The 27,359-nt window shown below is 40.5% G+C and overlaps 1 protein-coding gene across 9 annotated transcripts in view; it reads right to left on the bottom strand.

Moving 5' to 3' along the window:
• Positions 1 to 1,133: 1,133 nt before the first annotated feature.
• The window catches only part of mcf2lb (mcf.2 cell line derived transforming sequence-like b), a 29,880-nt gene continuing 3,654 nt past the window's right edge, over positions 1,134 to 27,359 (bottom strand). For 2 of the 9 annotated variants that reach the window (XM_047600542.1, XM_047600536.1), the window contains exons 2-33: positions 21,787 to 21,870; positions 20,164 to 20,278; positions 17,609 to 17,699; positions 14,263 to 14,382; positions 14,061 to 14,177; positions 13,792 to 13,941; positions 13,569 to 13,693; positions 12,471 to 12,585; positions 12,263 to 12,382; positions 10,994 to 11,185; positions 10,713 to 10,904; positions 10,381 to 10,540; positions 9,566 to 9,627; positions 9,375 to 9,460; positions 9,121 to 9,187; positions 8,921 to 9,036; positions 8,738 to 8,807; positions 8,565 to 8,657; positions 8,362 to 8,454; positions 8,133 to 8,258; positions 6,921 to 7,142; positions 6,720 to 6,812; positions 6,547 to 6,625; positions 5,591 to 5,663; positions 5,358 to 5,458; positions 5,036 to 5,128; positions 4,268 to 4,333; positions 4,034 to 4,111; positions 3,515 to 3,621; positions 2,427 to 2,539; positions 2,237 to 2,340; positions 1,134 to 2,144 (exon numbers count right to left, since the gene is read on the bottom strand). In XM_047600542.1, coding sequence (XP_047456498.1) covers positions 2,065 to 2,144; positions 2,237 to 2,340; positions 2,427 to 2,539; positions 3,515 to 3,621; positions 4,034 to 4,111; positions 4,268 to 4,333; positions 5,036 to 5,128; positions 5,358 to 5,458; positions 5,591 to 5,663; positions 6,547 to 6,625; positions 6,720 to 6,812; positions 6,921 to 7,142; positions 8,133 to 8,258; positions 8,362 to 8,454; positions 8,565 to 8,657; positions 8,738 to 8,807; positions 8,921 to 9,036; positions 9,121 to 9,187; positions 9,375 to 9,460; positions 9,566 to 9,627; positions 10,381 to 10,540; positions 10,713 to 10,904; positions 10,994 to 11,185; positions 12,263 to 12,382; positions 12,471 to 12,585; positions 13,569 to 13,693; positions 13,792 to 13,941; positions 14,061 to 14,177; positions 14,263 to 14,382; positions 17,609 to 17,699; positions 20,164 to 20,278; positions 21,787 to 21,870 — 3,503 coding nt within the window. In that variant the 3' untranslated portion in view covers positions 1,134 to 2,064. Of the gene's footprint in view, positions 2,145 to 2,236; positions 2,341 to 2,426; positions 2,540 to 3,514; positions 3,622 to 4,033; positions 4,112 to 4,267; positions 4,334 to 4,356; positions 4,818 to 5,035; positions 5,129 to 5,357; positions 5,459 to 5,590; positions 5,664 to 6,546; positions 6,626 to 6,719; positions 6,813 to 6,920; positions 7,143 to 8,132; positions 8,259 to 8,361; positions 8,455 to 8,564; positions 8,658 to 8,737; positions 8,808 to 8,920; positions 9,037 to 9,120; positions 9,188 to 9,374; positions 9,461 to 9,565; positions 9,628 to 10,380; positions 10,541 to 10,712; positions 10,905 to 10,993; positions 11,186 to 12,262; positions 12,383 to 12,470; positions 12,586 to 13,568; positions 13,694 to 13,791; positions 13,942 to 14,060; positions 14,178 to 14,262; positions 14,383 to 17,608; positions 17,700 to 20,163; positions 20,279 to 21,786; positions 21,871 to 24,975; positions 25,112 to 27,359 lie in introns of those variants that run through there. The other 7 variants (XM_047600545.1, XM_047600544.1, XM_047600537.1 and 4 more) reach the window with 7 other exon arrangements.

Raw genomic sequence — 27,359 nt, 5'->3', positions numbered from 1 at the left:
ATAATAATAAATAACTATTAAACAAGAATAAAATAAATTTACACAACAATGTATATATGAAGAGAAAAAAGATTTAAAACACTATTATTACACACTTTATTCATTTAACTCTCTCTCTCTCTACATATATAATTTATTTTTGTCTAAAGTCGTAGTCTAAAACTCCCCCTGAGTAATTCATTATTTTGTAAATTTTACTGTCATTGTTAGGACATAAACATAATGTCAGAAATAATATAAGTTTACATAAGGGAAATACAATTTTCACCTAGTCTTGATTTTATTCCACTATCCTTCTCAGTTTTGTTTATTATATTTTAATGCCGCTGTGAACCAAACACGACATCTAAACTTTGTAATTCAAAATTAAACACCAATTCTTATATTTATCATGACAAGGTAGTTTTGACCATAAAGTATAAAAGGGTGAGTTTTAGCAAACATGGCAACCTAGTTGGTCGGTTTCACTTTCGTTTCTGCGCTCAAATCTTCTTTTCCTGTGCCACCTCATTCAATCTTTGTCAGCATAAGAAAAACGCGGGAGATGACTCAGAAACCAAGAGTTTCTAGACAAATGAGTGACATTTAGTCAGCGGTGGAGTACGTGCACACAGATGTTTTACTCAAGTCAAAGTAGAAAAGTGTAGAAAATATTGCATGACCAATACAATGTTAAGAATGAAAGTTAAATTCAAGAACTCATAATTACAACAGCCCATTTCAGAAGTTTCACTTGGATTTCGATAGTACCAAATTACATCTAGTTTTTTGAAAAGACTGGAAACTAACATTTGCTTGCATAGTTTGTAACCTTTGAAACTCTGACCTAGAGGCTATATCAGTCTTTTTACTAGATGTAAATATATTTGTAGAATAGAATTGATGATAAGTTTGTGAAGGTTACATATGTTTGTTGCCTAACGTGGTGACATTTAAGAGCTCAAATTTAATACATGAAGTTTAGGTTGTGCAAAGTGCATTTACTTGACAAGTGTCCAACATCTGTCTCTCAGAATCTACCTTTAATGAAAATACTCAGTTACCTAAACCTGTACTGAAATACTTGAGCCACAGTACGACCAGCAGGTGGCACCGAGGCTGCAAAACCTGACACAAAACCAAAGAGGCAGTGATTGAATGATCGTAAGTCGTTTATGTAAAAAAATTAGACAAGTCACAAAGTAGTGACGCCACCATACTCACTGTACAATATATCATCTCCATTAACAAACATTTCAAGACGGACGGACATTAATGAACAATATCTACATTCAGAACCCTCTGCGGGGAATAAGTTAGCGCTATACAGTGACCTCTGATTATTAACATTAAGAATCGGATTTAAACTGTCGCGTATAAGGAAACCCAGAACGAGTTCGACGGTGAAAGGACAAAAAGCTCACACACAAAGTTCAGACAGCTGGTGGTTTAACAAGTCTAACAATGACAACAGACAGGAGGACGATAAACAGGCCGGAAGATAAAGGGAAATTTAAAAAAAAAAAAATGGTGGAATACATGTAGGTGTTTCTCGCAAATAAATAAACCTGTAAAGAGGACACGTCATTCAAGCTATGCACAAACCATACATCCCTCTCTCTCTTTCTCGCCCTCTTAATTTATTTACATTAACAGCTGAAATATAAACATATAAACCGCTGGGCAAATTAGTGCAAATGAAGACAACTGCTGTCTACATGAGATCACTAATGTTTCCCGGCTTTTAATGTGAACAGAAATAGATGCGTTTCCAGCGATCAGTCCTGCTGACCCATTCACACACGCGTTACATTACAGTCGCATGGATGCTCATAAAAATAAACAGACATGTACGTGACTAGAGGAAGATTCATGTCCTATACTGTGAGCTTCACTGTTACATCTGTATAGCTGGCACGACAGTTATATCTAGCCTTGTGATAAAAATAATGAAAAAATACAGCTTTCTGTATGTGCAGACGAAATCCGTTATGAGTACTGATGTTGGCAACTCGGCACAGATAGCCACACGATGCTAGCATTCAAGAGTTCAGTTTGGTGGTGGGGGGGAAAGTGCTGAGGCGTTCAGGGTTTGATGTCAGAGAAGCTCGTGTAGGTCTCGCTGCAGCTGGACGACGTGCTGAGGTTTCCAGACCCGCTGCCTTCTGTTGGGAAGACACGCACGTATGGAGCATTTATTCCTTCTGCATCTATTAAATGTTCACTCATTAGGTTTGGGAGCTGTGCGTTTGAATACCTGAGCTGGTGAGAGACTGGCAAGACTTGGACTTTCCGATGAAAGTGATAAGATTAGCAGCAGCGACCCAGGCCTCCTTCGATGAGCTCAGGTTGCGCACAAACCTGGACATAAAAGTGCTATTACAGCAGTGCTGCTATAAGATAGATTTTTCCGTTTCTCAGAGTTGGCGGTAAACTTGCATCCTCACCACTGTCCGTCCTCCCCCTCCTTAACCAGCTGCACCGTGTCTCCGCTCTTCACAGAGAGCTCTTGAGCGCCACCCGTCTCATAGTCGGCCATCACCGTGTACTTCCCAGCACACTGTTCGTAGCATTCAAAGTAAAGATAAGACCAAGAAACACAGTTAAATTATTACCTTTGAAGAAAAACACATATATGATGGTAAAAAGTGGATAAAGTGATGCTGTTTTCTCCATTTAAGTTGTAATAAACCCATCACCAGTGTGGTGAACATGGTGAAGAAATTACCACCATAAACAGAACTCAGGGATTAATTAGAGCTATTCAACTAAAATCAGAAGGAATAAGGCTCCTTTTGCAGTATTCACATTTTGTAAAAGTGGAAATCTTTGGTCACAAGTTGTTATGTGCTCGTTTTCAGAAATGGGGGCAATGGATGGTGAGTTAATACACTGAATCCAAAAGTCAAAGTTAAGACTGGTCTTTGAAGAATAAACCATGACCTGGATGAATGAGAATCTCCATAGGCCAGTTATATTTTAATGTATATGTATAGAGTGCATTTGTGTAACATACATTAACCTTTAAGAGTTCCTGGGACATTAAAACGACCCTTTATGTCTAACACTGTATGTTGACCCTTAAAAGGTTCATATGCGAAATGTGTTTTATGGAATTTATTTGATTTACTTTTTTACGTTAAAGTATCTGTAAAAATATTGGCTTTGTTAAAAACAAAGAAAAAATTATTTTATATGTACATTTCATAAAAAAATGAGTCTTTTTAAGTGGAAAACAATATTAACATTTAACACTTTGACAGCAGTTTTTAGGAAGAGAATTTTTTTTTTAGGACCTAGAGTTTTTTGCTAAATCAGACACTGTGGAAAAAATAATGCATCAAAATCAATGTTGCAAATTACTCCACGCCCACAGAACAGAGCTTCTAAGTGAAAACATATGTGTTCACTCTCTGATTAACTACACACATTAAGATTTATTTCCAAGAGAAAATATGTAAATTACTCATAGCCTCAGTCCCAACACTGTGGTCACGAGGCCGACATCCATGCGTCACACACACAGCGGGCTCACCAGCTTCTTGGTATTTTCATCCTCGGGGTCAGAGTTAAGAGGATCCTCAGCGCTGGAATAGCCATCATGCTCCTCTGAGGCGTCCAGTGACAGGGTCTTGTTCCAGCCTGGGGAGAAGAGGAAAACACAAGACGTTTCACTTACAGCGACGTTCAGCTTCAGCTGCTGCTGCATGTGTGTGTGTGACTGGCGGTGACAGATCGTAGCGTGACAGAGAGTGAAGGAGAACCACAAAAAAAAACAAGCTCCTTTTATTATAGAGGGAAGAACCGCTAAACCCAGGAATCTCAGCATGACACGACCCGTTCCACTACACAACAAAGACTAATTAGACTGGCATGCAACTTAAAATTTGAGACTCTAACTCAAAAAAAAAAAAGGAATAAAGTGACAGGCAACCATCCCTCCATGTCAGTGGGTGTTTTTCTGTGATTTGAAAGGTGTGCAAAAGACAAAGAAAAAAAGGTTTAAAGTGCCAAAACGGTGGATCTGACACAGAGAGTGCTAGTGCCAGTGTACCTCTCCACTTTGTCTGTAAAAGACTAGAGGTGCTGAACCAACTGGCTCTGCTCAGGTGGAGGGGAGGAGGACCTGTATCTGATGGACAGGAGGCAATGGAAACACAGCTAGTCACTCGGCCGGCAGAAGCAGCGGCCAATCAAACCAAGCACAGTCGATGCATGACAGGTAACGTGTGGTCCAGTAGTACGCGGTTGTTAGTTAACATGTAGTCGCCATGGACACACTGTATACCTTTGAAGCCGAATGGCGTGGGATCGCTCTGGCGTTTCGTCTTGTGATCTGGACTGGTGGGAGATCCTAAAAAATAAAAAATAAAAATTAAAAAAAATGAGAAAAGGGGAGTCAATAAAGACCAAAATATTAGCATTTAAAATAAATACTTTGATGAGAAAAGCACAAATGTTCCAAAAAAGTCTAAAATGACACACACAGGAAACAACGATGAGGAAAGGTGACTAATACACTGATGGGAAAATGAATTCTAGTAAGGAGAACGTTCAATATATAGCTGTGTTTTTTGAATATTTCACCTTTTACATTTTAACGTAACGCAGGAGGAAAGACTGTTTCAGTACTGTTCACACTGTCGTGACTCACTGGGACATTTGAGTAGAAGTGAGAATAAATATTAGAAAAACTCCTGCGCCAGGTTAAAATGTGCATGATAAATAAAAACATTGCACTGGGTGGACTAAATCTTGGGTCTAGAGCTGTGTGATACCTGATGATGGGATGATTATCATGGGTAATGTAAAACTTTTGTCATCAGTGCTTGCAGGCTCTGTGGAGGGAAGCGTGTCTTTAATATATTGCAGTCGTTACATCCTTCAGAGGAGCAGTTCGACATTTTAGCAAACTGCTTCTTCGCTTACTTGCTGAGAGTTAGATGGAAAGATACAGCTCTCATGTCTGTGCAGTAAAATTTATTTTTTTTTTTGCTGATTTCACAATATGATATGATATATGCCGGATGTGAAACTGACAATCGCCTGCAGTTACCTTTCTGAGCTTTGAGGTTACTGAAGCCCTGCAAAGTAAAGCGCTTTTTAGCCACAGCAGCTCTGTCTGAGGTCGGGCTTGTCACAGCCTCATCTGACCCAGAGGAAACGCAAGGAGGCGGGACAGAAAGAAAAACAGACAGACAGACAGGAAGGAAGGAAGAAGGTAAGTTAAACAAGTGTTAAGAGGAGAAATTGACAAAGAGGGGAAATGTTAACAAGAGGTTAAGACTCAAACTAACGTAGTTTGTGCAACGCATGCACTATAAAGGCTGAATGTAGAACTGTGTCTGTCTGGATCTATCTCGGTTTATTTTTTTCACCTTTTGCCGACAGCTTTGGTGACGAATTGACATCAGGGCTGCAGGACTCGGCTTTCTTCTCCTCTCCCTTTTTAAAGCTCTTTTGACCGGTCTTGAATGGACTGCAGGTCAATAAAAGAGGAACATCAGAGGCTAAGATTACCTCTGGAAGGTGCTAGTCCTTATAATTCATAGTGCATAATAATAAAAAAAGAATTGTGAGAGAATAAATGAAGCAGAGGTGATGGATTTACCTGAGGTTTACTGTTCCAGTGGGCACAGGTGGAAACTGGAAAACCTGGTCTGGAGCTCTCTGCTGGCTAGCTTCTAGAAGACACCACCATCTTTACAACATAACTCTGATCATAACTAAAGTTGGTGTAAGGGCTGGGCGGTATATACCGGCTCATGCTGAATTCCAGTGTTTTTTTTTTTTTTTTATGATATGAATATTTAATATACCGGCAATCGGTGTATTTGACTACACAGCGTTCGGACACTGTTTCAGACCGGACCATTTTCAATGTAGTGCTTCTTAACACACACGGTGCGATTGCGTCACTGTGAGGCGTGGTGAAGATGAAAAGGTCCGAAAAAATGAAGCCGCGATTTCTGGGGACAGCCCCTGTTTTGAATGACCTGTCCCCCGGCTAAAGCCGTCCCCGAAAATGTCCCCAATTTTAGATTTTTACGAATGAGAAAAAAAAAAAAAATGTTGTGCGCAGACTACAATTATTACGGTAGCTGTTCGAGCTGCTATTGACGTTACAGACATGGCTTTTTGGCAGTTTAAATATTATTAAATATGAATAAATACGTTAAAATAAATTAAACCCTAATTGTCCCTGTTTCTGCATTTCATCTGGATAACATTTAATCTTTTTTTTTAATCTCTGAGCTGTAAATGTCCACAGATTTCCACATCAGCAGCTGTTTTTCTATTAGTGTGGGATTATTCTACAATATTTACTCATCATCACTGTAAAATAGTCCATCCTTAGTCAATCGACTGCATTAATTACGCTCTCAACCAGAAGAAAATGTTGTGAACACATGATGATGCATGAAAAAAAATAAAAATACTGTGATATACATTTTTGTTGATACCGCCCAGCCCTAGTCAGCGTATTAATGAGTCTGTTTCTCATTAAACTTGGATAACAGGGTGAACTTTACATGTAGAAACAGGCTTTATAACATATTAATGTACCTCTGAATGCCTGCAGCTGGGTTGTCAGAACCTTCCTGATCTCATTTACCCAAGTGGTTTTCACTTCAGCTGTTGGTGCCTGAAACGCAACAATAAACCATATTTACGAGCTCAATAAAACTTTAAAATGTTCATTACTGGCATCAGCGCATTATTCCCATGTGTTTATTCACCTGAACAATATAGACTTCTTCTCTGGAGTTGCACCACACTTCGAACTTTTTGTTGTCGCCCTTTGCGTTCTCCGTAATGCCCACAGCGCTCATCTGTTGCAATAAACAGCGGAGGAAATATAAACCTTTCTCGTTCCACCCATAAAAGCCCGATATAAAGATGCGAGAGCCGAGCGGCTCTGAAGCTGCGGAGGTGCTCACGCTCAGAGACTGCTTGAAGCTGTACGAGGGAGCCTTCTCGTAGCCCTCCCCGTTCTCCTCCCTCCTCTTGCAGAAGAGCAGGGCCTTCTCGTGCAGGAAGAGGTGTCGCTGCATGGGCTTGAAACGGGCCAGATCCTTAACTTTGGCGTGACCTTTCTTGTGCTCCGTCCACACGCTGAACGACCCTTGCATCAGCAGCTTGCCCAGATCGCTCAGGTTGCCCTGAGAAAGGAGACAAAAGAGTTCCAAGGGAAATATCAGATGTGTTTTAAAAACGGCGAAAAGCGATCACAGTTTCCCTTTAATGCGTCTGTGTGGGGATGTGTCCATCTTCTGAATGATATGTTAAATATACGCTTGAAAGCAGCTGCCACGTATAGACAGGAAATTCCTTTTGAAGAACAAAGCACCTGTTCATTTAGTCTCAGTTTCAAACTTCTCGTGTTACGTAGCTGCTTTGTTTCCGCCCATCCGTCATGAATAAAGCGACAGTTAAATTCAAAAGGGGGTGACGGCTTTGGACACTTCAATATTAATGTTAATGGCGCATCTCCCGTATAAATCTGATATCCGAGCTGCAATCGTTTGTCTGATTTCTAGCAGGGAAATTTAAAACTGAAGAGGCAAAATGAAATTTTAAAGTAAAATGTAAATGGTAGCCTAGAGGGGGTTGGAATATCTTTTTTCTTTATCGTGAAACATGATGAGAATAAAAAAATATTTATATATATCTGTCTATCTGAAAACTAAAGGCAAGGAGCATGTGGTTGCAGAGAAGTTTTTTTTCTATATCTATACTGATAATTTGCTGCAATTCAAGATTTCAGATTTACACAATTTAATCATCTAAGACGGAAACTTGCACCGTGCTTTATATGGAGATTTTCAGTCTCTATATTATGTCCAAACTTGATAGTAAATTCTGTCTATATTTATTGTTATTTAAGCACTTTTATATGATATATCATTGTGTTAACATATAATGATATTCAGACCATGAAATAGAATTTTTTATTTAAGACATTATCTTTTTAGTTTTTCCTTCAATCTTAACTGCAGTAACAAATTCCCGTCTCACATACTGGTGGAAATCTCCTTGTCACAAACTGTTTGTTTGTCGTTTGTATTTAACATCAAACTCCAATGTGGGAAACTCATCTCAAGCTTCATAAGCCTGAGGCCCATTTATATATTTATATAAATATATCTCACGTCGTATCCTGTAATGGCGATGAGGTGCATGGAGTCGTTGACGGCTTTCAGGATGCCTAAGATGGAGGTCAGTGCCTCCTGCAGGTCGTCGGCCCCCTCACAGCTCTTACTGTACTTCAGCATTTCCTGCATTTGGAAACACATAAAGAAGCAGCTCAAAACAATGACGAGTGAAACAAAGATCCCACAGAAGAGACAATTTAAATGGCACATGGGAAACAAGTCATACCTTCAGTAGCAGCTGATACTTTGTAATCCTCTGAACAGGCTTCAGCAGGTACGAATCTAAACCCAGTTTATGTTCCAGCTTTTTCTGACACTCCTGATGCAATAATAAAAAAATAAATAAAAAAAAAGCAAGAACTTTGCCAAATAAAGCATTGAGTTAAAAATGTGTTGACGGTTTATTTACTCGGAAGAAAGTTTGTTCACCTGGAAGAAAGCGCAGTCGGAGCACTGCCTCCACAGGCTCTCGGAGCGAGGCTTGTTGTGACAGTACTTCTCGTAGATCTGCAGATCTGTCATCTGAGGAAAACGGTTTTACATTTTATATAAAAAGAAATCTCTTCCTTTAGCACAGTTAATTTTTCTGCATTTACACTCACCCTCTCTAGGAAACACCTGCCAACTAACTCGGGATAGTCGGTGTACTGCTCCAGCTCCCTCAGAAACGTCCTGGAAAAAAGAATAAGAGAGGAGATTCATGTAAATATACGTGTTCTGCCATTGAAATGTCAAGTCATAGCGTGGGTATTATTATTAGTGACAGCCAGATGGCGCCAAGTCACCTTTTGTGGAAGTGGTAAATTTCTGGCATGTTGCCAAACAGAATCTCCTTTTTGTTCTGAAGAGGCGCAGGGATGAGGTGAGACATGGCTGGATTATCCATCTCAGAGGCATATCCCTAAAAAAACAAAACATTAAACTCCAGGCAAACATGACAGACAAAGACGACAGAAAACTCTTCTTCTGTGCCGTGAATAAACACCTGCAGTACACAGAGCAGCTCCTCCACATACGCTCTCTCAGTTTCCAGCAGCTCGTTCATGACGTGCCTGCGGACAGAAGGAGAGCAGAGAGTGAGACGGGCACAAAGGCAATCAGAGAGGTCGAATAAAGGGTTTGGTGTACACTCAGAAAAGATGGATGCACAGCGATACAGATAATGGGATAACCAGTTTCACACAGTCCATCTGCTGTGTAATTTGATTACAGATGAAAGAGTTTAGGCTGAGCCCTCACCGCCGGAGCACCGCCAGGTTCTCCTCCTCCTCCGACAGGGAGACGTGTCTGCTGTTACTGTCGCCATTCTGCAGTTGGCCATTTCCCTGGGAAATAAGGAGTAAAAAAAAAAAAAAAAACTGTGATAAGCGACAGACTACACATACTTGGAGGGTTATCAGGAAGACGAACGTACAAATCACAACACTTACTTTTTCACAGCTGTTGCCAGAGTCTGTCTCTGGGCAGTTTTTCTCCTGTTGTCCTCTGTGTGCTGCAGAGGAGGAAACAATCATAATTTTTAAGTTTAAGGACGAACAGAATAAACACTTTTGCCATGTATGTTTTTTTTTCTATTAAAGCCCCTATTTAAAAAAAAAAAAAAAAAACTTTTTCAAGTTTTCAAAAACTTTAAACTGAATTTGTAAGATTAAGTTTGTCTCCAGGGCTTTATTGTGCTGATGGAAATTTAAATTACATTGCAGAATTTATATGAATTACATTTGGATGTAATGTTGTAGCAATAAACTCCAGACACAAAATGTTATTTTAGCCAATTAAATTTTCAGAAAATTCAGAATTGGTCTGTTACTGTGCTCAGGTTCTCTAGCTTTTTGGTAAATTTGTGTAGAACTTTTACAAACACAGTTTACTTAATTAAGTCACTGTCACCTTTCAGAGTAACCAGTAGACACCGTTAGCTGTTTGAATATTATTTTCTCTGTTTTAGATTGGTAATAAAGATGCAACCCTTGCATGCAACACCAAAAGATGCTGTGAAGAAGAAAAGATTAATGCTGATATTTACATTAAAAGAAAAGACATTCTTATTTTAAGATAAAATGCTGTCCATCTTCCTCAATAATGAAAAGTTTTGAAATATATTTTTCAAAGTCTAAAGTGATATCCGTTTACTCAGCAAAGTCTTCCAATTGCAGAAAATAGAATTAAAATGTCAGTGTTTGCTAACGTACACATATGAAGACAAGAACAAAGAGAACAAATGTGAGTTTGTGTACTGACTGACCGGGTGAGCTCAGAGGGGATTTGATGAAGGCTTCAGGTCTCGGGGCTACGGGCTGCACGGGCCTTGTTTGTTTGGCTGCGAGCTTCTTCAGGCTGATCCTCCTCTTGTCAAACATCTCCTGCATGGACACCTGCTTCTGGAAAACCTTCTCCACTTGGTCCTGACACACAGGGAGCCATCAGAGGAGTGGCATTAATACTTGATGGAGTCATTTTTCAGCTGGCAAACACAATATTTTGAGACCTAACTCCATGCTGATTTTAATATTAATCTGAGCGTGGCGGGGTGATGTTAAAATGCAACATATTCTTTCCACACGTTTGTCCTCTTACCCTGAACTGCTGGTTGAGCACGGCCTCGTACTCTGTCCAGATGTTGCTGACATCCGTCATTTGATTCTGGCCTGTGTTATCCAGGTAACGCTCCAGCTCCTGCAGGGCTAACTCCGCCCCCTCGTGAGACTGACACTTGTCCACTGGCTGAGACGCCAGCAGGTATATTCCATCATCAACCCATTTAGATGCCTGAAGAGGACAGCAGAGGAGAAAGAAAGTTATTATTTTTTTAATAATAAGACAAAACCACTCTAGCTGACGTGCCTGTGTCTTCTCACCTTCTCCAGCCGGTGGTACAGCTCCATGGCTTTGAGTAGATGGTCCCTCTTGGCCTTCATGCTGCTACTAACGTTCTCACACAATGATCTGAGCTCACTGCTTTTGGGCTCGATGGAGTCCTCAGCATAGTGGGAGTTTTGGATCAGTTCGTCACCCTCACGAGACAAGGTCATGGCTCGTTCCACAATCTCCTACAGACCAGTACGGATTCACATGTCAGTTATTCCCATAAACTAAATCACTTTTCACCAAATTATTCTATTTTACTGTAATTACATTCATACATATTACCTCCTTAATGCTCAAACAAGCCTGTTTTAAATAGATTTCATGACGTTTTCTAATGTTTGTCTTTTTTTTTGCGTCATTCAATGCGACTGCGTAGCTACAATCAGATTTTTAATAAATGTTATGTTTTGTTCACACTGGGATGCTACACTGGACCTGGATTAGATTATCTGGATGATGAAAATATACACTACAGGCCAAACGTTTGGAAGCAACTTCAAGTTTCCGTTCACAATGCCTTTCTTAAAAACCAGCATGAGTTATATGTATTTTGATCACACTTTGCTTTTATTAATATGAACCATTTTCCACAATTTACCTTCAGGTTTAAACTGATGTTACCAGACCTTTGAAGAATAAATGTCAGCAAAAGAAAAGAAGGGCTTAGTTTTAGGGTCAAGAAGATTTGCAAGAGTTGCAACTTAAGTGTGCAAAAGTAAAAAAACAAAAGCAAATCAAATCACAGTTTGCATTATTCACTTAAACTCTTTGGCTGCACACAACCATCTCTTGTGGAACGAATGCCTCATATTTGTGATGCTGTTGTTAAAGCCAGAGAAAGAAAAACTCAAATACCTGATACATGCAGTAAAAATGTGTTCTGATAAGTTACTCTTTATATTATAATCATGTTCACTTCGTTGCAAAGTAAACCAGTGAAACTATGATCTTTTACATCCAAATTTTATCCTGCTTCCAAACCTCTGGTCCGTATTGTACATTTTAGAAGTAAATACTAGTTTCTGTTCTCTAGCTTCATATGTCAGTATACTGTATGATATGCCACATATGAAAAATGGTAATATAATCATCAATAATATTTTTGTTTATTTAACTGTATTAATTTATTTAAATTCAAATCATCACAAACATAAATCAAAACATCAGCTTGTCTTTTACTGATCAGAAAAAGACATTTTTCAGATGTTCATGCAATAGTAGGACAAACTTTGAATTGCGAGGCATCGCGTGTGACTTACGCAGACTCTCTCTTCATAGCTGGTGAATTCACAGAAGATGTGGTCAGCGTGGGCCGGACTGATCCCCACCTCAGTGAAGGCTGCAAGTTTCTCAGACACCTGATCCAGCAGAGCCCTCACCTGCAGCAGAAACAAACACAGTTGGTTTTCAGGTCTAAAACGGATCAGGCGGATTGAAGTTTAGCACGCGGAGCCGAGGCCGACTCACCTCTCTGTAGTTATGCTCAAAGTGACGCAGCTGGAGGCACTGCTCCAGTTTGGTCTGATGCCTCACCCAGAACTCATCAAAAGCCCTTTCCGTCTCGTCCAGCTGAGACAGCAGTCTGACCAAAGAGGAGAGAAAGAGATGGAGATGGATTATATTGCATTATATTGGTAGAACATGCCGGCAAGTGCGTTACATAAACTGTAGTAAAATTAGTAAAAGATGTTTGCATTTTCCATCCCTTCCTCATCTCTCATGTATTCATTAGTTTCTGACAGAGGCCCAGTGTTCCTTTCTTTCGTTTCTATACTTCTGCATCACTCTTTTTGTCTGTTTTCATTTCCCCGAAACACTTCCCCACTGGTCGTTGCGCTGCCCTCTTGTCTATCATCAAGTCACATATTAACTGGTTTCCCTTAATGTTAAGATATTTTTAACTCATACCCCACTTACATAAATCTATTTTTAGAATTTATGAGTTTTTGGAGGCACCATCAAGGAAATGTGGCATGTGAGTAAATGTTGGGTGAGAGTGAATTGTCATTGATCAGTGATTGATTGATCAGTGGGACACGTCTGGTAGATTTCTGCTAAGAGGAAATAGTTAGACCATATTAAGATACTGTAGATACGACCTGGAATATGTTGCATCACAGCCTGCACTGCATCCTGAATCATGGGCTGAACTTCATTATCTATAACTTTATATATAATTTAATTTTATATAATTTACCTGCTGGCTGTCTTGTTTTATCTGTCTCAGAGCTTCCTTTCTGTTTGCCTTTTTATTTTTGTTCATTTTGTTAATGTAAAATGAAAATTCAAGAAAACTTTGAATTACTAAAAAATATACATTCACTCCAAATGACCAAAATTATGTCTCGGTACGTCTCATTTTTCTTTTACATGGTTCAAATGATTTTAAACTACAAATTAAACCAGTGAATAGTACATTTATCTCTTAGAAATAAGGCTTTGTTTTCAGCTTGCAGACATATAATTGCTGGACCTCAAGCTTCTTGAGTGACAAGTTAAAAAATTTTTTCCACCACAGATTCAACTTAATCTAGTTCCAGTTGTGTTTTCACCTGTGGTTCTCACCTTTGTACTGTAGCCAGGTTCTCCAGTTCATCCTGGTTCATGTTGTGGTCTGGGTCTCGTACTACAGGCTCGTTGATGCTCTCCAACAGCCTGCCGCCTTGACCCAGAGCCACCAGTATGTCCTCCTATAGATAAACATATAGACATAAATAATCCAGCCCACGGATATACTGCACACACATATATACAAAGAAATAAAGCTAAAAAGCATGAATGGGGTTACCTTCATTTTGTCTTTCTTGCTGGTGTGTGTGCTCAGCAGGATGTTTGTGGCCTGGATCTCATTTGGGAGTTCGGTTTCTGCGAGTTCGGTCCCAAACGACTGGAGAGTTTGTGCCGTTTTCTTTACCATCAACGCAAAGCCTTCAATAGCCTGACGCGTTGAGATGTGATGAGAATCACAAAAAGAGCACATTAACAGTGGTTCAGTTACTTTGGATACAAGCGCTTTCACACATTTGTTTCATAATTTGTTTAACTGTATGCGCCTACAGTGCGATGGGAAATCCACTTCTCATGGCAGTACTCCTGCGTTCCTCCGAGCTCCTGGGTCAGCTGGGTACGGTCAATGTACGAGTGCAGCTCAGAAATGGAGCTCAGCATGATCACCTGAGAGAGAAACGCCTTAATTACACACCCGACACTGTCTTTTGAACTCGTTGCCGTCGGACTGGACGGGATGCGCTGTACGTACCGGCACCTTCATCTTGAACTCATCCTTGTTGAACTTGAAAAGGATGTCGGAGAGTGTGCGCTGCAGGAGGGCGGTGGGCCTCAAAACCAGAACCAGCTGGAGGTTCCCTGGGAAGGAGCCCTGAAATTAGAAAGCAGACGGAGCCCGTTACTTATGTAACAGGGCATATATTATACTCCTCCATCCCAAGGAAATGATACATCGCTCTGCAGCAGGACATGTTCTGTTCTTTCTGCAGACGGTCTGCACTACATTATTCCTCCCTTTTGTCTGTGCTTCGTGTCCCATGTGAAAATTCTTGCTTAAGAATGTGAAGACGCTTGCAGTGATCCAGAGAATGAGGAATATGCGGGGGATGCAGGGCAGGGACATCAATCTTTACGTCCCGGAGACGCTCCGGTATGAATAATGAGGTAAAAAGGAATCTTCATAGTTATGCGGAGGCACGTGAAGTCAGGTTTTGTCTGCACCCAGCTGACGTTGTTATGATGAATTGTCGTTGTTTTGATGCCGATTTGTTCAGAACGAATGTGGCTCAAGTTTTAGAAAGGTCGCGTCTGACTGTTCTTTATAAACAACATACGTCCTCATCCCTCTTTGGGCATTTTCAGGGAGATTTATGGTTGTGATTTTTGAATTCTGAATAAAATTGACTTTTTTTGCACACCGTTTGACTCGATGTTTTCAGAACATCCCCTTAATATTTCTCATGCTATGTACGAACCACACACTCAGCAGCAACAGAGCCAAGGAAATGCCAATTAAAATGTCACGACTGACACCCTCCGAGAGGCTAAAACGTGCTGTGAAAGCAGTCGGGTGTTAGACGAGGGTCGACACTGATCTCTCCTCCGGAGGCTGCACAATTGTTAATGCAGCTTTAATTAGCTAATGACCTAAATGGGTGGTTCGCCTGATTGGCCGGTCGACCCCCCCTCCCTCCTCCTCCTCCCGCGATGAGTTGGGGAATGCTGGTCTAAGCATTTGTCATAGTGAATACATTGCTCATAAAAATCTCCTGGGAAAGGCAGTGTTAATGGACTTAATAAATCAATTCAGTGTTTGTCCTTGCTGACCTGCTGGAAGAAGGAAGATAACTGTGCTGAAAATGGTCATTCACCATCTGGAAAGGTGAAACCAGCATTAGGTCGAACACGCATTTTATTTTATTTATTTATTTATTTTTTTAAATCCCGGTAGCAGTAGGCGTCACCATACAACAAAGAAAGAGCTGTTACTCTGTGGATTTATGATTAATGGATTTGGCAGTGTTCAGTAAAATGCAGACGAAAGAATAAGTCTGGCAAGATTTTATGTTTTTTTCCTTCTTCTTCATCAATAAATCCTATTAAAAAAATCCAAATTAAAATCTGCATGCTTATTAATCTTTCTTAATACTCCTGTGCAGCTGATTTACCTTCCATGCCATACAGCTGAGTGGCTGCCCAAAAACTATTAAAACTACATTAACGTGCCATAACATTACACAGGGTGATTTAAGGTTTAATTAAGAACATGTGCACTATTGAGATTCCTTATAGAAATATGCAGAAGAAAATACACTTTCGCTCGGAATACACATTTTATTCCTGTTTAAGGAACTGGACGAAATGATTTACATGAAAAAAAAAAAAGAAAAATATATATGAATTGGTGTATTTCAAGACATATACTGACAAGAAGACTATGCAGCATCTCCGGTCTGGACCTTTATGTGTATAATGTAGCTTCTAACCACTCAACCATGCTGCAGTAGCTGGCAGTCATAGTCATGGTCTACTTGTTCTTTGTCCTTTGTCAATGGCAGATCCACACACACTCTCACACACAGACCTAAAAGAGGAGCCGGATAAATGACAAGCTGTGGGACCGGCTCTAGACTTAATTAGGACCAGTCTATAAACACTTTGCTGTCTACGGTGTGTGCAGCTCGCCTTGAAAGCTAACTGACCCACATTCACGCAAACATTTTACACACACACACACACACAAAAAATGCTCATATATGCAGTCAAACAAAAAGACAAAGAGTAACAACCTTGTTTGCTCACCATACGAACAGCCAGGACCAGTTTTCACCGTCGTGCACTTAGCAGCCTGACCGAATCAAACAGGACGTTATTGAAGGGCTGACTGAATGCTGCCTATTAGCGGCCTGTCAACCTATACGTGTCCCCCTTATGGGATTAATAAAGGTTGATTTAATTTGAAATGACCGAGCGGTTCTGCCGTGTCTCTGGAGACAGAGGTGGAGATATTCATCTTTTTGTGTATCTGTCTTCATGGTGATTTATTATATACACGTGCGAGTGTCCCACAACCAGTGCTATTAAAGCTAAAAACCTTTTATTTTCTACCGTTCCATTATAGCATCAACAATAGACATTTCTATACTACCTGGAAGCTAATTCCAATATAAAGAGCTGCAAAGCTGCATGAACCAGGATGCCTGTAAATGGCCCATTGTTTTAGATGGGGGGAGAAAAAAAAAAAAAAAGCAATATGCTGAGAGATTGTAAGAGGATGATCCCCTCCACCCCCAGCCATGTACACCACACTATGGAGCGCTGCCAGTGGTCCATCCCCTACAAAGAGAGAGCTAAAACACAGGGACACTCAGAATTATTGTCCACAAGGATAGAGGATAAAACGGAGAGCGCTGAAGCCTCTGGTAACTTCTGCAGTATGAATATCATGACTATATCTCAAGAAAAAGGTGATTATATGTAATGAAGATGGTGATCGGAGAGGGAATTATATGCCAAGAAGAAAGGGGCCAGTCTATAGTAGTGGTTCCCCCTTCCTGCAGGAGCATGCTGCAGCTGAAGACAGTACAGACAAAAGTAAAAGAAGACAAAGAAAAATATTCATTTGGTTTCTCTATTAAAAAGGAAAAAGTCCTTGAACAACAGAACCATCTAAACTAATTGATTTAATATTTAAAAATAGAAATGTTTGATATTAAACCAATTTGGAACAAGGTGATGAGCGAGATATTTAAATGAATACGTGAACAAAAGACTCATAATCCCCTTCACTCTTTTTGGCCCGTGACCGTTTAGTTTTCCCTGTAGCTATGGAAACACATGGCAGGCTGTGATGGGAGACAGTTCGAGGATGGCTCATATCAGTCGCCCCAGGGTGGGAGTGATATTAGAGGTGGTGCTGTTAAAAAAAAAAAAAAAAAAAAAAAACAACCCCTCTATGACCTGAAAAGCCTCTTCTTCTCATGGATGAGGGTACATTGAAGGCACCTCTCAATCCCTGGTCCCTTCTCACAACTCATTCCACAGAGACACAGACAATTCAGACTTAAAAAAAAAAAAAAAAAAAAAAAAAAACTTACTGCGATGCGAAGAAGGGTCCCCTTGACAGCTGCCCATCGGTCTTGCCGCCGATCAATGACCAAGATGAAACCTACGCCCGTGGACGACAAGCTGGAAACACAGAAGGCAACATATTCAAAACAAACTACACAGAGACGACTGTGGCTTGACTTGGTTCAGCGGCTGCCTTAAGTAGAGACAGTCTGTACTACGTCGTTAACTCCTTACAACCTCGCAGCGCAGAAAAGTAGTGAGTCCTCCGCAAACTCAAAGAGTTCAAAGCCAAAGACCATTCATATCATTTCTCTGTGTCACTGTAGTGGAGCAAATTGCTTTTTCAGAGCTTGCAGCTTTTACTCTTTATCCTCTTGCAGCTGGTGCACTCCATAAAAGGAGATACTGTGAAGCGCCTTCATATTACCTTCTGAGTTGCACTGCACGTGCAGAATCTTTTATGCATACATGAAAACATGATGCATCCACAACATAGGTGTACATGAGCAACGAAGGACTCTCATTACCTTTCATGCAGAAATATCCCAGTAATCCTCAAGTAATTTTCCTTGCAGCCATAATTCTGCAACTATTTTCAGCACAGACAGGTTTGTAGAAGCTGAAGGCAAAAATAAAAACACAGAAGACGAGACGGATCTCGGCGTGCTGTGCTGTCTGAGGTAGAGGGAGCCAAGTGCTTCAGACCATCACTGATTTCAGCTTCTGCCACCCCCCCTTTGCACTGGACCTGTAAACTGCCCAATGAGAGACGGTGAGTTGCTGGGACAGGAGCCAATCACTCGGCTGCAAAGTCGCAGGCACCTTCAGCAGCCAATCAGCAGCTCCAGATCTGACTGAAACGCTGCATGTTTACCTATGACTGCCTCTCTAGCACATGCTTTCTTTTACTTTAACATTTTAACACTCATCTTTTCCTTTTCTCTTCCTCCGTCATACTCACTTCTAGGCCAGGCATTCAATCATCTGAATGAGTCTCTCAGCCCTACATCTCATCTGCAGAGGAGGAGGAGGAGGAGGAGGGGTGAAGAGGGACAAGAGCTTTTCTGGCTCTGAGACATTTACGACTGCTGGCATGAGGGGGTGGATGCTGAAGATAAAGCGTCAGATACTGAGAAAAATAACATTAGAAGAACCTTCCCTGTAAGTCTCTGCGGCGTCTTAAAAAACAGAAACGACCCAAACTGTATATTCAATGTGTTCGTCTCCCATATAAACCGTTTAATATAAATATTCATAGTCTTGAGGATGTGCGAGTGCCCCGAAAATGATTGGATTCCTCAGGACAAAGTGTGTAGAAGCACCGCGAGCTGTGTGTTGAGCTGTGAAAAAAGCTCTGCCTAATGGCAATGAAGAGACGGGGGGGAAATTTGCTGCATGAATGCATATGCAGACATAGCAACACTCTCCCCTTCTTCTTATATATTATGGTGCAGAGTAGATGAAAGAGCTATTCAATTAAAAGCCTTAGTGTGAGCTCTGTATCTCTTTACAAAAAAAAAATATAAAACTAAATTTGTGTGTATATCCACACTAAAAAAAAAAACAAAAAAAAAACAAAACAAGGGAAGACTGAAGTAACACGTCCCAGACACCGGTCTAATAAGGATGCAGATGGACGTTAAAAGAAAATCAACATTCAGAATTATGTCAGCAATCAATATTGACCCAAAAGTATACATATCAAACAAGCAGCAGCTGCTGAAGGTCATAATACGCCCTGCTGAGGGTTTCTGTCCCTCAGGTAGCTGCAGCCATCTGTCTGCACGTTTGCAGCAGCTTGAGGCTCAGGAGTATCTCTGTGGATGACGCTCCTCCGGATACAGAGTGGCCAAAAAGTGGGTGAATTTACAACAGATGCAAAATCAGCCCGTAGGAAAAAAATCTACCTTGTAGTGTTTGTTAACAGTGATTGGAGCTCCAGTATTAAAAAAACAGCAAAAATAAAGATGAAGAAAACTCTACTGACGTGTCATCTGGAGGCCTACAAACACACATGCCTCAACACAGCTGCAGTGTCTGTGTGAGTTCATGTCGCACACACACGTGCACACACTTTCTATTGCTCAGCAGTCTGTATGCATTATTCAGATTCATCCAGTCACTGCAGTCTCTATTTTTATACTCTCAGTCGTCACAGGCAGGATGAAGGAAGGGCGGGACAGAGGGCAGGAAAAGACACATCAAGAAACTGAAAGATTAAATGGTGAAGAAAAAATAAATAAATAAATAACAGGGACAGGTGAGGATTGTCTGAGGGGATCTTTGGAGGGAAGGACGGTCTCACACATTTTCCTCTTAACCACTTGTCTCATCTGGGCAAACTGGATGAGACGTGGCTAACTTAGAGGAATTTTCCTTTTACGGATGTTTATACACAACAACTGAATCTTATTAATATGAATATAAGCACAAGTGAGGCCCTGATTAAGTGTCCGCTGCCACCTGCTGGCAGACTTCAATCACAAAGTATTTATCAGCAGAGTTGTGCGGCGCAGTGACAGGAAAGCAGAGGAAATAGTGGCGATACAAGAGATGAAGAATCTAAAATGTGGGACCTCACCTGGGCACGCTCGTCAGGTACGTCAGCACGTTGTGAAACTCTCTGTCAGTGATCTCCCCAAATGTGGGGAATTCTGGGAACACGATGATGGGGCTGCCGTTGTCTCCTCTACCGCCTAAGAAAAAGGAAAAGGAGGTGAAAATATATAATATATAAATATATATGAGGTGAAGAAAACATGTGGAATTGTTCTGTGGTGCCAGTGTAAATGCTCAGATGATCAATCTGACAAGCGAAATTCCTTTGGATATAGTGCAACTAAGAAAGAAAGAAAGAAACTGTGACCACTGGGGGGCGCTGATGGTGGGAATAATATTAAGGAGTGACTCCACACAAAACAAAATAAGTTTAATAGTAGAATCACATGGCACCTAGTAGTGACTTTATGTTTCAATTACAAAAACTGCCATATTCTAGGATTCAAGGATTTTTATTTGTCATTTGGAACCATAAATGGAACAAAATTGTGCACCCAGTACCCGGATTATTACCCATTAATATATATACACTAATAGACAGTATAGATGTGAATAAACAGGATAAATAAAAGATAAATAAAGTAGAAATATAAATAAAAATGGCAACAAAGCAGAATGAAAATATGATACCTCACTACTTCATCATATATCCTCACTAATTAAGAGCTTGACACTTGGTCATCTGCTTCCTCAGAACTGTGTATAAATGATTTGATCACAAGCATATGGATCAAATATTGTCAACTCCAGACATCTGGTGAACTCCCTCTCACTTCAAACCTCAAATGAGATGATTACAGAGGGAAAAACAAAATTATAATTCATGTGAAATAACCACAAATACTGTCTGAAAGCTCTGTGGTTTTCAGCAGAAGCGTCCACTTGACACTGATTTGAGATGAAATAATAAAGTGCAATTACAATAAGCTGCCAGACAGAGAGATGCTACTGTGTTTGCAGACAATAATTGATGTTGACACCAACTACCTCACCTCTCTCACACACACACAGACAGACACACACACAGACAGTCTCCCTCCTGTGTGTGGAACAGCTGCTCTGTCAGCGAATGTGACTGGAATATCAATCCGGCTGCCTTTTCTTCTCTCGTCACTATAGCAACAGCAAGTGCACGGTCATGGTTTCAACGTCTGCTCAGATCTTTGTCTGCTAAACGGTTCCAGACACAAGGTTACCTCTTCCACTCACACACAAAGGGAGAGGATTATTATTTTTTTTTTTTATATAACAGGAGGAACAGTTGGAAGAGGTATCACACAAATGCTGTGTAACCCCTTTAAATATCAGTAAAAAAAACAAAAACAAGGACCCTGAACATGATGACTATCATTATCTGGACATGAAGAGGCAGTTTGCGAGGTGCAGACCGGGTAATAATCGCAACAGGGCAACGAGACAAACGGTGAAGAGGAAAAAGAACGGAGGCGACATTTGAATAGCAAATCCGCCCAGGCAAATGTGAAGAGGAGCGGTTAAGACGAAAATAATTGCTGAATGGCTGAAGTTAAAGCAGAAGCGAAAACAGCAATTGATAAAAAAAAAAATAAAAAATAAAAAAAAAAATAGAAACACACAACTTCAAACAAGCACTCAACAGAAAGATAATTTTAAAGTAAAGTGTCACCTGAGAGGAAGGCAAACTGCTTTTTGAGGTCGGGGGTGATGTCAGCAGCGCGGAGAGGACTGCTGTCCAGCTGCATTATGTCATCTGCAGAAAAAAGAGAAAGGTACTTATTAGTAAAGCACCCAAGCTCATGAGACATTATACCAGGAAGTCTGAGACACCACGTTAAGTCTTTTTAATTATAAATATTGTTTAAATTGTCACTGTTATATTAATGGTTTCTCTAATTAATTACAACGTACACACACTAAAGTGCAGAATAGAATATTTTTGTAATGTCGTGCTTTGATATACGCTGACTCACTGGGACACGTAATGGAACCGAGTCATCATTAATTCCCACTGTGTTTTCTTCATCTTACAACTTAAGGCATGCAATTACCACCAAAGTAAGATCCGGAGATTAACAGCAGTCCCTGACTCTATAGGAGAATATGACCACGATCATTTATCCGTTAGGTCCCACAGATCTGACTGAGACAACATGCAGTCTTGATAATTTAACAGGATTTGTTAACAGCTCTCCACGCCCCACGCTCCCTCCTTATACAGATTAAAATAATCAGATTTAAGACTTATTCCCCGAGCTGGAGATGGAGATTTTGATTATTCTGAGAATCAAACTGGAGGCTGGGCCTCGATAGTGACTGTATGGAAAAGTTACAGACTGTGTCATTACACATATGAACCATGAGTGCGTGAGTAGCAGCAATAAAGCCTCACGTGTCATTTGCAACCTGCACATGTTGTGGTTTTATATCTGTCGGACTGTGTCGTTGCTCTCCGTGCCTTTAAACTGCCCATCAGGGAGAAATAAAGAAGGGTTTTGTACTGAAGTGATATTAATCGAATTGAATACAGTTTTACAGCCAATATATTTCCATTATGCTCTCATCAACTCGAATGCTTTTCTACGCTCTGATGTGGGCGACGCTCTGAGAGAGAACCTACTTCTCTGTGCACCAAACAAGACTTAGCAATAATCGATTAATCTGACTGCAGTCGTGGGGTTGCTGCTTGCTGCTGTTGCCAGGCACCCATTAATGAAGTCTGAGCCAAGCACGCCCACATAGCCCTGACGAAACTAATTACCCAGAGTTTTGATTGAACAAATAAAGACCGATCATCACTCAGTTAAACGGCACATTAGTTAAATACTCGTGATACAGAGGAGGACATAGGCAGGTTTGAGGCCAACAAACTAAACCAGCATCCCTTTAATGTGCAACACATGCGCCGGTTTATTCTGAAATATCAAATGCTCCTTAGCAAACAGAAACTGGCCAAAGTTCAACTTGAAATTGAGAGCTAGAGAGCAAAAGGCAAAACAGATCAATACAAAACACATGTTGAAGCAGCTACTACTGTATTATGTTCCTCTACCAGACACATTCAGCGCAGCATTGTATATTATTCAAGTTTCATTTTCATTCAAGTTATTCTGTTTACAGGCAAGGCATCTATACAAACAGTGAATGGTCTGTGCTTTTCTGCCTTAGCAGTACACAAAGGGCTTCACAATGCGTCCTGTTCACACACCAACAGCAGCAGAGCAGATGTTCGTCTATGTGCTTTACCACCTGAGCTGCAGCCACACACACATTTAAACCCCAGCATATAATATTTTCACGCTTTAAAACACGGAATAAACCGATTTCAGTGACTCCAACAAACCGCTCCGTAACACACGTGAATACAACATCATCCACATCCATGCACCGATCGGCCACAACATTAAAACAACTGACAGGAGAAGTAAATAACACAGAGGTGCATTGCCAGCTCATGGAAGAATAAATCAGTCGGTGGAATTTGAATGAACGATACGTTATTTGACTAAAACGTTATTTGACTAAAAATAAACTTGTTTTGGAAAATAACACACACACACAATTATTTGGAACAGAATGAGTTAAAAAAAATGGATACTTAGAATGATAAACTGAACTGACTGCAAATGGCTTTTTTCCCTTTTACCTATTATTTACTTATTATGTTCTTGTCCATCATGTATTTGCCTTAACTTGAAATCTCTGGACCTGGCATTTATGTGGATGTTACTTAGACAATAACCAGGCAACCCCACCCCATAGGAATATTTTCAGTAGGCTTTAAACACAGTAGCTCAGATATGCAAGTAAATATCTAAACCTGAACGATAACTCATCAGTTACGAGCCACATTTGACAAATGGATGTCTGAAGAATGATCTGATATCTTATAAGTCTCCCCGACAAACGGAAATCTGTTTGGCCTCTACAGAGCTCCGAGGCAAACTCCTGAAAGGCTCATCTCGAGACAGTGTATGCACTGGCAACATATCTGAGACTAGATGCAATAAGTAGTTATATTTATCCATAATTGAATCTGTAGCATCCACAGAGTGCACTGTGATACTGTACTTGAGGGGAAAAAAAAAAGAGACTGAAGCTTCACAGTTGAATGTGAAAAAGGAACGAGGAGCCACAACAAGGAAACAGAAAAGCAGTTGTGGTTGTTTTTAAGAGTTGTGTGGTTTTTAAGAGTTTTCCTTTTACGTGCATCTAAGCTACTGTGGCCAATTAATTCCCCTCGTGGATCGTTAAAGTCTGTCCGAGTCTAAATGTGGACGCAAACACAGACACGTATGGTGAAGTGACAGTAGAAAAGCAATATTGACTTTTTATCTTCTGCCTTTGTTTGCTTCACGTTCCCGAGGCAATTCACACCGACTCGTCGTGTCACCGTCACATCAGAGAGCGTGAAGTTTCGTTCTAAGCAGCTAAATGTTTGTCAGGATCGAAAAGAGTTCACACATCATGTTTATCAATCAAGAAATTAGCTTTAATTTAGTTAAAGCAGGATTTTTTGTGACACCATTAACTATCGTCCATGAAAGGAAAGGAAAATCGGAATTATGTATGAAGATATTTTTTTGTATTTTTTTAAAGCCCCAGTGAAGGGACACAGGAACTCATGAGGTAATATAGAGGGTGTTGCGTACCTTTAAAGGACACAACCTGGAATTACACCAGCGTCACTGCACTATAGACTAGTTCTAATATAAAGTTCTTGTACATAAACTGAGTTTTTCCCGGCGGTAAACTAAAGACTTTAAAGTACTTAAAGGAAGGACATGAAAAACCACACAGACAAGAACCAGAGCCCTAAAGAGTGAATGTTGAGACGTTCCCCTGTCTGGCAGCGTACCTGTCCTCCTGTGACGTCCAGCTGAGCAATAGCAAAACCAGGCTAACACATGTCCACCTACTCACTTGTAGCAGTCAGTCCATCACAAAACGGCCTTCGCTGTTAAGTTAATCCTTTACTAATTCCATAAACGGGGGAATATTTTCCATTTCCTTCTTCACCTTGTTAATGTTAATGTGACTTTCTCCTTCTCTTTACAGACTCGCTCTACTTAGAGCCCTCCTCTGAGAGCAGTTTAAACAATCTAAAAAGTCTTACTGTGTAAGAGGTATCAGGTGACTTGGCCTTAGGGTATCGCAACACTGACACTCGTTCTTTCATTCCATCTCTCTCCCTCCGACTCACACACACACACACACACACACACTCGTAAACCCGAAACTGTTTGTTGACAGGACTCATTCAGGTGTGTCCTCTTGGTCTAGCATTTTCAGTCTCCTGCCACCTTTAAGCATTTTGCTCTCAGACCAGCTGGGGCCATGCATACTGTATGAAAACAGTATCAAACACTTCAGATATTTTAGAGGACTTAGAGAACTGTAAAACTGCACATTACAAGCCTCTTAGACGTTACTGTTACTTTGAATGTTATCGTCTTTTTTACTGACGGAGAAATATGAGCTCCCATCTACCATAAATTCATTTGGCAGATGTTTTTGTCAAAGGTGAATTATAACCAGGTATTTATAGAAAGAGATAAATGCCATGCAAAGCAGGAACTTATACCAACAAACAACTGGTGCTGTGTTAAGTGGTAAGCTAACACAATATACCGGGAAGTCACAAACTGATGAAGCATTAATAAGTAGTTCCTTAATATTTCTGAATAGAGGATTGTAACTATTTTAGACGTTAAGGTTCTTAAGAATCACACATATAGAGACAAGAAGAGCAAGGCGTCCTACAAGCGGAGTGTTCTGGACAAATATAAAAATGTTTCGTGGCATCGCCACCTCCAGTGTTGCTGACGTACAGACAGATGTTTTCATGTTTTGTCTTTCTGTGTGGAATTTGCATATTCGTCCCTGAGGCTGCACATGTTCTGGCTTCCTCCCACAGTCCAAACGCACTGTCAGGTTGCTTCTACATTACTAAAAAAGAAAAAAAAATGGCTGAAGCTGTGAACATGAGTGTCTCATGAATTGGCCTCTCACCCAACGTCAGCCCAACGTTATCCTCTACATGTAACAGATAATAGATGGGTTCTTAGATATCGTACTATGGGAAGAACAAACTACACTAAGCAAAGAGGAAATGCAAAACGACAGAGCCTTTAAGTTAAGGTTGTCACAAAAACAGACTTTGTTTACTGGACCAGGTGGCTTTAAATCTCATGACAGCAGGAGACCTCTGAGGTTCACACATAGATTACACTAATCTATCATGTCCAGGAACACAAATGCATACACGCACACATACACACAGGCAGTGTTTAGTAAATTATACACACCAACACGCAGATAAATAATTAAGTTAGCAACAGAAAACATGGAAATAATATGTCAGCCTTCCCCCGGATCAATTTGACTCAGTTTCCAGTGGAGTAAACAAGTATCGATTAGGAACAACTGACTGATACCTGCCGATGCCAACTGAGACACAACTTCCTCTTCCTCTTTTCTTTCAAATGAACCTCAAGCAATTTCGAATATTTCGAATTTCTGCTCAACAGGAGCCAGTGAAAATGAAACCAGATAAATTGCCGTATCTGTGATGTCCGTTTGTTTCTGTGTGGCCTGAGGTGTTTGGACACAAAGCTGGACCAGTCTTCCGACTGCAAAGCGCTCACTGGCTCCTTGTGTGCTCATGTTCACACAGAAACCTCCATCACTTTCCTTCCTTCCTTCCTTCCTTCTGACCTGGCCTCACTTAGTCAAGCAGCCACACCTTGCCCCCCAGAAACTCCCACACATATCAAATCAAACCCAGCCCCGCGCCCGGTCTGGGAATAGCTGCACTTTGTTTCTAGAGAGAGGATATTCTGTTACTGAAAAATCCCCTCCTGGACGTCTGGTTTGAGCTTCAGGCCCCTTTTAAAGATTTTTTTTTTTAACAAACGTAAGATCTATATAAATAATGTCCAGAATCCGCTCACACATATTACACAATCGTAAAAGCCCCTCCGGTCACATGAGTAACAGATACTACAGTAATTCTAACAAAGGGACGGACAGTGATTCTATTGTCTCTCTTTCTGTGCATCTTCTCTCGTCAGCAAGTATCAGTGATACTCAATGATCCAACGTGTGACGAGGACACATCAGCGAAGGCTTATTAAAAACGACCCACATCTACGCAACTAGAAGCGGAATTTATAAAGCTATGAGATTAAATTTAGGTATTTGTCATTTTGCCAGGTTTTTGTTTTCATTGCATTACATGTT

The sequence above is a fragment of the Mugil cephalus genome, chromosome 12, assembly GCF_022458985.1.
Source record: "Mugil cephalus isolate CIBA_MC_2020 chromosome 12, CIBA_Mcephalus_1.1, whole genome shotgun sequence".
NCBI classification, from domain to species: domain Eukaryota; kingdom Metazoa; phylum Chordata; class Actinopteri; order Mugiliformes; family Mugilidae; genus Mugil; species Mugil cephalus.
Note: the sequence above shows the minus strand (reverse complement) of the source record. Positions and strands in the feature narration are given on the sequence as shown.